Below are 9749 nucleotides of genomic sequence, written 5' to 3' on the forward strand. Positions count from 1 at the left end.
TGAGTTGGAGTTTCGCTCTTGTTACCCAGGCTGGAGTGCAATGGCACAATCTCGGCTCACCGCAACCTCCGCCTCCTGGGTTCAGGCAATTCTCCTGCCTCAGCCTCCTGAGTAGCTGGGATTACAGGCACGTGCCACCATGCCCAGCTAATGTTTTGTATTTTTAGTAGAGACGGGGTTTCACCATGTTGACCAGGATGGTCTCGATCTCTTGATCTCGTGATCCACCCGCCTCGGCCTCCCAAAGTGCTGGGATTACAGGTGTGAGCCACCGCGCCCGGCCAAGAAAACTTCTTTGATGATACAGGTCAGGTCACATAAAATACTCTTGTATATCTTTATTATAACATTGTTACTTGTGTGTACAGTTTCCTGATCTCCTGGTGGGGTGGTTAGTTTTGGGAAAGGAACTGTTATTTTTTTCTAAAGATGAACTATAAATTCCTTCTATAATTAGCTGGTCTACACCCAAAGCTAAGCAGAAGCTTTTTACCTAAAGGATATTACTACAGGCCATCAGACGCAAAATGGAGTCAGTCATGCTAAGCCTCCCTCCACTGTGACACAGACACACCACCAATTTAGCAGCCAATAGGAGAGTCACTGTTCCTTTGTAGTTCCAACCAAAGTCCCAAGGCTGCTTCTCTGGCTTCAGTCACATGCCCCACCTTTGCTGGGGGCTGCAGTCAGCCCCGCCCTAACCATGTGGACTGAAAATGGCAGAAGGGTGGGTCTCCAGAGAATATCAAGTTGTTGCTACTAGAAGAGGGGAACAGACACCGATGGGGTGGGGGAAGCTGCAGATTCTGGGAGAGACTCCAGATTCAGGGAAAAGTCAGGATGCAAACCAGATTTGTCCTGTTTCAAAGGCCAGGCCGAGACTCGCATCAACCAGAGAGGAGGCTTTGGTCCCTCTGAGATCACCAGCAAATAGAGGGGACAGGCTTGGCAATATTGACCCAAGAGGCAGTAATGGAGCACATCTGTGTCATTCATTCATTTAGCAAATATTGACAGTCTGCTATGAGTCAGGTCCTGGTCAAGGAACAGAGACAGGACAGTGAACAAGATGGATTAAAATCCAGGTCCTTCTGGAGCTGACATTCTACTTGGGGAGATTGACAATAACTAAAAGAAATAAGTGAAATATGTATTGGTACAGGGTGGTAAGTGCTGAGGAGAAAAATAAAGTGAGCAAGGGGAAGGGGAAGGCATCAGGGAGTCAGTAGAATGGAGTCATTATGTTAAAATTATGCCATGAGAGCAGATTGTAGTGAGGAAACAGGCCATGGAGACTCCTAGAATAGTGCTGTCCAATAGAAATAGAATGTGAGGCCGGGCACAGTGGCCCATGCCTATAATCCCAGCACTTTCAAAGGCTGAGGCGGGTGGATCACGAGGTCAGGAGATCCTAGGCCAGCCTGGCTAACAGGGTGAAACCCTGTCTCTACTAAAAATACAAAATTAGTCCAGTGTGGTGGCACACGCCTGTAATCTTGACTCACTGCAACCTCTGCCTCCTGGGTTCAAGCAATCCTCCTGCCTCAGCCTCCCAAGTAGCTCGGATTACAAGTGCCCGCCACTGCACCTAACTTTTTTTAAAATTCCATCCTCCCTTTGATGTGAGGTCTGTGTTCCTTACCTGTGGTCGTCCTCCCCACAGCTACATCCGCAAGAACTCATTTCCACTTATTTCACTGACATGGGTGCAAATCCAGCTCAGGGATGCAAAATGCATCGCTCCACAGAATGTCTAAGGCAGGCCCATATGGGGACACAGGAGGAAGTATGCCTGTGATCTATGGGGTTCCTCTCCACTCCCCTGCCCCATGGCCTTGTCATTGTAGCTGAGGCTGGACCCTTCAGTCAGGTTTAAGAAACTTCCATTGATTCCTGAAATCTTTACTTAAAAAAAAAAAAATTTCCAGGTCTGAGACTCCTACTACTGCCTCAGGGGTTGAGCCAGTTCTCACTCCACCATTTCCTCTTCAGCACAAAGATGTTAAATCGCTTGCCCTCCATTAGGGAGCCAACTGGGGTGTCTTTGGGGGTTAAGCCAGGATGAGCCCCCCTCCACAGATCTGCCCAGGGTAGAGAACTATGCCACTTCAATCAATGTGCCAGTCTAGAGGGCTCCAGAAGGAGTCATATCCCCACACCTATCACCTTCCAGATGGTCCCTTCCAGGTGTCTGTGTGTGTGGTGGTGGGGGGACTCAAAAATCCCCAAATATATAAAAGCATTAAGACCACCAACAGGCCGGGCGCGGTGGCTCAAGCCTGTAATCCCAGCACTTTGGGAGGCCGAGGCGGGTGGATCACGAGGTCAAGAGATCGAGACCATCCTGGTCAACATGGTGAAACCCCGTCTCTACTAAAAATACAAAAAATTAGCTGGGCATGGTGGTGCATGCCTGTAATCCCAGCTACTCAGGAGGCTGAGGCAGGAGAATTGCCTGAACCCGGGAGGCGGAGGTTGCGGTGAGCCGAGATCGCGCCATTGCACTCCAGCCTGGGTAACATGAGTGAAACTCCGTCTAAAAAAAAAAAAAAAAAAAAAAAGACCACCAACAGGAGGCTGGGCATGGTGGCTCACGCCTGTAATCACAGCTTTGGGAGACCAAGACAGGAGCACCTAAGGTCGGGAGTTCGAGACCAGCCTGGCCAACATGGAGAAACTCCTTCTCTACTAAAAACACAAAATTAGCAGGGAGTGGTGGCATATGCCTGTAATCCTAGCTACTCGGGAGGCTGAGGCAGAAGAACTGCTTGAACCCAGGAGGCGGAGGTTGCGGCGAGGCGAGATGGCAACATTGCACTCCAGCCTGGGCAACAAGAGCGAAACTGCATCTTAAAAAAAAAAGCAAAAAGACCACCAACAGGGAAGTAGACAACCCCCCAATTTTATTCCCTTTGTGCAACATTCTGAGAGGGAAGGGGCAAAGGAGTCAAGGCTGCCCCTCAAAACAATCAAGTAGGGGCCTTGAGGAGTCTTCAGTTGATCAGACAGGGTGAGAGACCCCTAGCCCCTTCCTCATGGTCCTGGCTTGTTACAATCAATGGGGGAAAGTTTTCCAAATGGGGATTCCGGGTTTCTCACCGCTCATCAGGGCACCTTCCCAAAACGTTCTCAGCAAGAATTCTGCACGTCTCAGATTTAAAGTAAGAGGGGAGTCTCTTGAGGAGCCAGAGGTGGGTATGTTCTCAGGGGTCAAGAAAAGGATGTCTCAGACTCTCCCCGTCCATCAGGGGGGCGTCCTGGCTCCCCGTACCTTCGGGCGAGTAGCTTTCGGCTTGACACTGTCCAGCCCGCCGGCGTCCCAGGCCGTTCCAAGCCCTCCTGGGGGAAGAGAGACGACTTGTCTTCAAGCATCGGAAAAGGGGGAGTCTCTCTTGCCGTTCATCACGGGGCTCTCTAGGCCCCCTGCGTCGCCAAGGGGAAGTCTCTGACATCCCCAATCCGTCGAGCTAGTGTCTCAAGACCTCTCACCTTAGGCGGGTTCCCTAGTACCCCCCATGCAGTCAGGCGAGCCTCCTGGCTCCACCGCGCCAACGAGCAAGTTCTGCTCTTCGCCTGTCACCGTCCGTTGGGCAGGGTCTCCGGTGCCCCCGTGCTGTCCTGGGGGTTCCTTGGACCGTCGCCGTCGTCAGGCTGGGAACCCAAGCCGCCAGGTTCCTCGGTCGGGGCCCGCGGGCGTACGAAGGCTCCCATGGCGGTGGCGTGGCCGGAGCGCAGCAGCTGCAGCTGGCGCCGCCCGCGGCGGTACAGGTACTCTATGCGCAGCACGTCGGAGCGCGGCAGACCCGCGTGCTGCCGGAACTCGGCCCGCACCCGCGCCTCGGCGCCCGGCTTCCCGCGCCCAGCGCGCAGGAGATCGCGGTACAGGCTCAGAACCTGCTTCTGCAGCCGGCTATGCCGGCTCATAACAGCGGCTGGGCAGAGACGTGCAGCGAACGCCCTGCGAACAAAAGAGCAGTCACACAGCCCACAAAGGCCAAAGGGCAAAGCCACAGCTACTTCCGCCCTGCGCTTCCCCTTGGCCTCCAACTTCCACCTCCCTCTATCCGGCGCTGCCGCGTCTAATTGGCTGTCGTTGCAGTTACGTCACAGCGGCCTAGGCGAGGGGGGCGGAGCCGCTGGTCGCTGCCTCCCGCAAAGGGAATTTGCAGCAGTTCTGGAGACCCTGGCACCTGCGTCTTGTAGGAGGAGGGCGCTATGTGTTCGTACTCCTAGGTCTTGGATCGGAGCGAACAGAGGGTCCTGACCTAACTCCTGCATCCTGGGAGAAGAGGAAGCTAGGGTTCGTTTGTTTCTGTTTTTTGTTTCTTTTTGTGGCTGTCTCGCTCTGTCCCCCAAGCTGGAGTGCAGTGGCGCGATCTTGGCTCACTGCAGCCTCGAACTCCTGAGCTCAAGTGATCCTCCCACCTCAACTTCCCGAGTAGCTGGAACCACAGGCGCGCGTAACCGCGCCCACTATTTATTTTATTTTTATTATTATTTTGGGTTTGTTTTTTTTTTGCAGAGATGGGCTCCCGCTGTGTTGCCCAGGATGGCCTCGAATTCCTGGGCTCAAGCTATTCTCAGCTTCCGAAAGTGTTGGAATTCCTGGCGTGAGCCACTGCGCCCGGCTATGGGTTCAGACTTTAGGTCCCAAGGGCGAGGGGCACTGGGAGAGACGCTGGGGACAAGCATGCTTTTGCCGCCAGTTACTGATTCAAACCATCTCGGGGAACTCCGTGCGTTCCCTTGTCGGGGCAGGTCTGTGTCGGGGGTCCGAGCGCTGGGCACTCGCAGAGGGACAAGGCCCCCGCAGGGAATGGCTGACGGCGGGTTGGCCAGGCCTCTCCATGCTGGGGGAAGACAGGCAGTCTACTAGACCGGCACCCCGGAGTCCTCCCGGGAGCTTCAGGTCTTCGGCCACAATTCCGTTGTTGTCCCCGCCGGCAGCCTGGAGGCGTCCTCGTAGCGCCAGGGAGGCCCGCAGGGACATGGCCTCTTTGAGCCCCACCAGCATCGGAGCATAGGGAACCGTTTGGAGACAACCCCGGACCCTTCCACCCGGTGCGCAACTGCGGCTCTGCACACTAGGGCCGGCAACCAGCTGGGGGTCGGTTCCTCTGCAGAAAGGAGAAGCTGGTCAGGGGCAGGGATTAGGCTTGGAGTCTTGGAGTCAAGGGAGGCTCAGAAACCACTGTTAATTCTGCTTGGCTGGTGTAGATATCTCTATCAAAAATACATGTCCTAGAACGCAGTGGCTCACGCCTGTAATTCCGGCACTTTGGGAGGCCGAACCGGGCAGATTATCTGAGGTTGGGAGTTCGAGACCAGTCTGGTCAACATGTTGAAACGTCTGCCTCCGGGTTCAAGTGATTCTCCTGCATCAGCCTCCCAAGGAGCTGAGACTACAGGCACCCACTACCACCCCCAGCTAATTTTTTTTATTTTATTTTATTTTTATTTTTAGTAGAGATGGGGCTTCACTATGTTGGCCAGGCTGGTCTTAAACTCCTGACCTTGTGATCCGGCCACCTCAGCCTCCTAGTGTTGACATTACAGGTGTGAGCCACCGTGCCTGGCTACCCACCCTTCTAATAATAATACCTGCACCTCCTTTTTGGCAGCTGCCCATACGTTCAGCATGTACACTGAAGATATATCACATCTAGGATCCAGTGATGTGTACAGGACCCAGGGCTACCTAATCAGATTATTTCTCACTCCTCTGGGCCCCAATCATTGGCCAGGCAAAGCCTGTCAGAGGCAACCCTGGGACCTTTGTAGGAACCAATGGAAAAGGGTGTTAAATTTTCTCCAGGGGCTGGGCATAGTGGCTCATACCTGTAATCCCAGCACTTTGGAAGGCTGAGGTGGGCGGATCGCTTAAGCCCAGGAGTTTGAGACCAGCCTGGGCAACATGGCAAAGCCCCATCATTACAAAAAATACAAAAATTATCTGGATATGGCAGCATGTGCCTGTAGTCCCAGCTGCTTGAGAGGCTGAGATGGGAGGATTGCTTGAGCTCAGCAGGTTGAGGCTGCAGTGAGCTGAGATCACGCCATTACACTCCAGCCTGGACAACAGAGCAAGACCCTGTCTCAAAATGAAAAGAAAAGAAAAGAGAAGAAAAGAAAAGAGAATTCTGCCTGATAGAGTACCCATGAAGACCAGTGGATGTGGACTGCCCATGTCATGGTCCTGCCTGACCCAAGTCACTGCATAGGTCTGCCTTGTGCGAGTGGGAACCTTCTGCCGTGCGCAGTGATGTGCGTGCTGCCAGTTGTAGAAGAGATGCAGTGTGGGCAGTTCTTCCTCCAGACCTGCCTCTGCCCATTGTTCTGAGATGCAGAAGTATCCCGTCTATTGCCCAGGATAACTGAGAGCCTGAGCTGCTGTGGGTTCACCTGCAGGGGTGACCAAGAGCTGGGGTCTCCAGAAGGGCTGAATTCCTGAGCATTTGGGGAAGGGTGGGGGAATAAGGAGGTTGAGGGGGTTGGACATTCGGATACTGAGAGTGGGACCTTCGAAGATCTAAGATGCCTCACCCTCATCTACTAACCAGGAATCTTTGTGTGTTTAAATAGAGACAGGGTTTCGCCATGTTGCCCAGGCTGGTTTGGAACTCCTGAGCTCAAGTGATCTGCCCACCTTGGCCTCCCAAAGTGTTGGGATTATAGGCGTGAGCCACTATGCCTGGCCTCTAACTGGGAATCTTTTTTTCTTTGAGATGGAGTCTCACTCTGTCACCCAGGCTGGAGTGCAGTGGTGCAATCTCAGTTTACCAATCTCTGCCTCCCGGGTTCAAGTGATTCCCCTGCCTCAGCCTCCTGAGCAGCTGTGGCTACAGGTGTGCACGACCATGCCCTGCTAATTTTTTGTATTTTTGCAGAGACAGGGTTTCACCATGTTGGCCATGATGGTTTTGATCTCCTGACCTCATGATCTGCCCACCTTGGCCTCCTAAAGTGCTGGGATTACAGGCAGGAGCCACCACACCCAGCCTATTTTTATTTTTTTTTAATTGGGAATCTTGATTCCAATATCCAGATTTTTCTAACACGATACTTGCAAGTCCTCTTCTCAGGAATCTTGATAAGTAATCCTACCAAGGAGCCAGGTATTCCACTTCATCCAGTAAACAGGAGAGCCTTCAGGCAGGACCCAAGGGCTTCCACCATTACCACGAGCCTCTACTCTTCCATCCAGATCAAGAGGTACCTCCTTTCTCCCAGTCCATGATTTCCTTCTTTTGTGTCACTTGGTGGTTTCCAGCCCACATTTCACCTGCATTCACCACCCCATTCTGGTTCAAGCCCATCGTCTCTTGCTGGGATTACTGCAGCAGCCTCCTCACTGGTCCTCCAGGGCCCATTCCTTCACAAGCCCCGTAATCTGTTCTCACATGGCAGCCACAGGGATCTTGTTAGTGTCTGACATAGTTTGGCTATTTGTCTTTGCCCACATCTCATGTTGAATTGTAATCCCCAGTGCTGGAGGTGGGGCCTAATGGGAGAAGTTTTGATCATGGGGTTGGATCTCTCGTGGCTTGGTGCTGACTTCATGACAGTGAGTTCTCTGGAGATCTGGTCATTTAAAAGTGCATGACACCTCCTCTCTTTCTCTCTCTCTCCCACTTTCTTTTACTTTTGTTTTTTTTGAGACAGAGTCTCACTCTGTCACCCAGGCTGGAATGCAGTGGCTCAATCTCAGCTCACTGCAACCTCCACCTCCCGGGTTCAAGCAGTTCTCTGCCTGAGCCTCGTGAGTAGCTGGGACTACAGGTGCCCACCACCACATCCGGCTAATTTTTGTATTTTTAGTAGAGATGGGGTTTCACTGTATTGGCCAGGCTGGTCTTGAACTCCTGATCTCGTGATCCACCCACCTCGGCCTCCCAAAGTGCTGGAATTACAGGCGTGAGCCATAGCACCCAGCTCTCACTCCCACTTTCACCATGCGATGTGCCTGTTCCCCCTTCACCTTCTGTCATAATTGAAAGCTCCCTGAGGCTTCACTAGAAGCCGAGCAGATGCCAGCCCCATGCTTCCTATACAGCCTGCAGAACCATGAGCCAATTAAACCTCTTTTCTTTATAAATTACCCTGTCTCAGGTATTTCTTTATAGCAATGCCAGAATGGACTGATACAATACCCAAGTGATATCTTGTCCCTCTTTTGCTCAGAATCCTTCCTTGTCTCTAACCTCACACAGAATAAAAGGCAAAGTTGTTGCAAGGTCTGTTTGCGGTGGCTCATACCTGTAATCCCAACACTTTGGGAGGCCGAGGCAGGCAGATCACCTGAGGTCAGGAGTTTGAGACCAGCCTGGCCAACATGATGAAACCCTGTCTCTACTAAAGATACAAAAAATTAGCCAGGCATGGTGGTGCATGCCTGCAATCCCAGCTACTAGGGAGGCTGAGGCAGGAGAATTGCTTGAACCTGGAAGGTGGAGGTTGCAGTAGGCTGAGATTGCACCATTGCACTCCAGCTTGGGTGACAGGGTGAGACTCTGTCTCAAAAGAAAAAAACAAAAACGGTTGTTGCAAGAGCCTTCATGGCCCTTATACGATGTGACCCCGATCCATTCCCTCACCCTCTGCACCACAATCCCTCTGCATCAGCCACTTTGGGCTTCTTGCTATTCCTCCAACGTGGCTGGCAGATTCCCACCTTAGGCACTTGCTGTTTTCTCTGCCTGGAAAAATGCTCTTTTCTCAGATATCCATGTAGCCCTCTCCCTCACTTCTTTTACCACTTGGCTTCAGTTTCACCTTCTCAGGGAGGCCTTTCTGTTTAAAACTCAGAAATCCTGATCCTTCTTTCCTGTCTATATTCTGTTTTCTCTGTAGCATGTGTTACCTTCACGTACTGCCTATTATAATGAACTTAATTATATTTATTGCTTATCTCTCTCTGCTAAAACTTAAGCACCAGGACCAAGTTTTTTGTTTTATTTTGTTGTTTTTTGAGACAGAGTCTCACTCTTGTCACCCAGGCTGGAGTGCAGTGGTACAATCTCAGCTCACTGCAACCTCTGCCTCCTGGGTTCAAGAGATTCTCCTGCCTCAGCCTCCTGAGTAGCTGGGACTACAGGCACCCGCCATCACACCCGGCTAAGTGTGAGAACAAGGATTTATGTATCTTGGTCACTGACCTGTCCTCAGTGTCTTAAGCAAGGCTTGGTATGTAATAATAAAACACTCCAGTTAATTGAAGAAGGAACACAGGAGTGTCAAGTCTTTGGGAAAAGAGGGATTGTGTTGGTGAGAGTATAAGTCTGGAGTTCTGAAGACTGAAAGTTCTGGATACCTGGAGTGGAGGCTGCTGGATACTGGGGAGCCTTAAGAGCTATGGGGGAAGTCCTGACCCCTGAGTGGCAGGGTGAGCTCCCAGGCAGTGTGGAGGCGGGTATGCAGCATCATGGCTTCATGTATCGGATCCTAGCATCACATATTTTCTGTGCTTTCCAGATATTAGCTCATTTAATCCTCACTACAGCCCTATGAATAAGCTCTTTTCATCATTCTGATTTCACATATGAAGAAACTGAGGCCCAGAGAGGTTACATAATTTATCCAAGGTCACATAGCTATCAAGTGCCCAGCTGGGATTTGAACCCAGGCCGTCTGCCTCTAGAGTCCATTGTTTTTCTATAGCAGTGCTGAGGGGTGGCCTCGTGTGGCAAACCAAGTCTCATGAATGCGGGCCTCAGTAACAACTGTTTTAGCACTGACTGAGTGGTTAGGTT

At 51.8% G+C, this 9749-nt stretch overlaps 1 protein-coding gene and 1 long non-coding RNA gene across 2 annotated transcripts; both read right to left on the reverse strand.

The window, feature by feature from the left end:
- Window positions 1-326: 326 nt before the first annotated feature.
- LOC116530958 lies at window positions 327-2321 on the reverse strand. The gene is made up of 2 exons (XR_004260183.1): window positions 1643-2321; window positions 327-1128 (listed from the first exon to the last, which is right to left on the reverse strand). It is a non-coding gene; the product is annotated as an uncharacterized LOC116530958 (long non-coding RNA).
- Window positions 2322-2882: 561 nt separating this feature from the next.
- On the reverse strand, window positions 2883-4064 carry SDHAF1 (succinate dehydrogenase complex assembly factor 1). The gene has a single exon (XM_032249545.1). It carries the CDS (start codon window positions 3922-3924, stop codon window positions 3577-3579), a length of 348 nt encoding a protein of 115 aa, XP_032105436.1. The 5' UTR covers window positions 3925-4064; the 3' UTR covers window positions 2883-3576.
- Between the last annotated feature and the right edge of the window lie 5685 nt (window positions 4065-9749).

The sequence above is a fragment of the Sapajus apella genome, unplaced genomic scaffold (genome assembly GCF_009761245.1).
Source record: "Sapajus apella isolate SASKATOON/1434 unplaced genomic scaffold, GSC_monkey_1.0 scaffold68, whole genome shotgun sequence".
Taxonomy (NCBI): domain Eukaryota; kingdom Metazoa; phylum Chordata; class Mammalia; order Primates; family Cebidae; genus Sapajus; species Sapajus apella.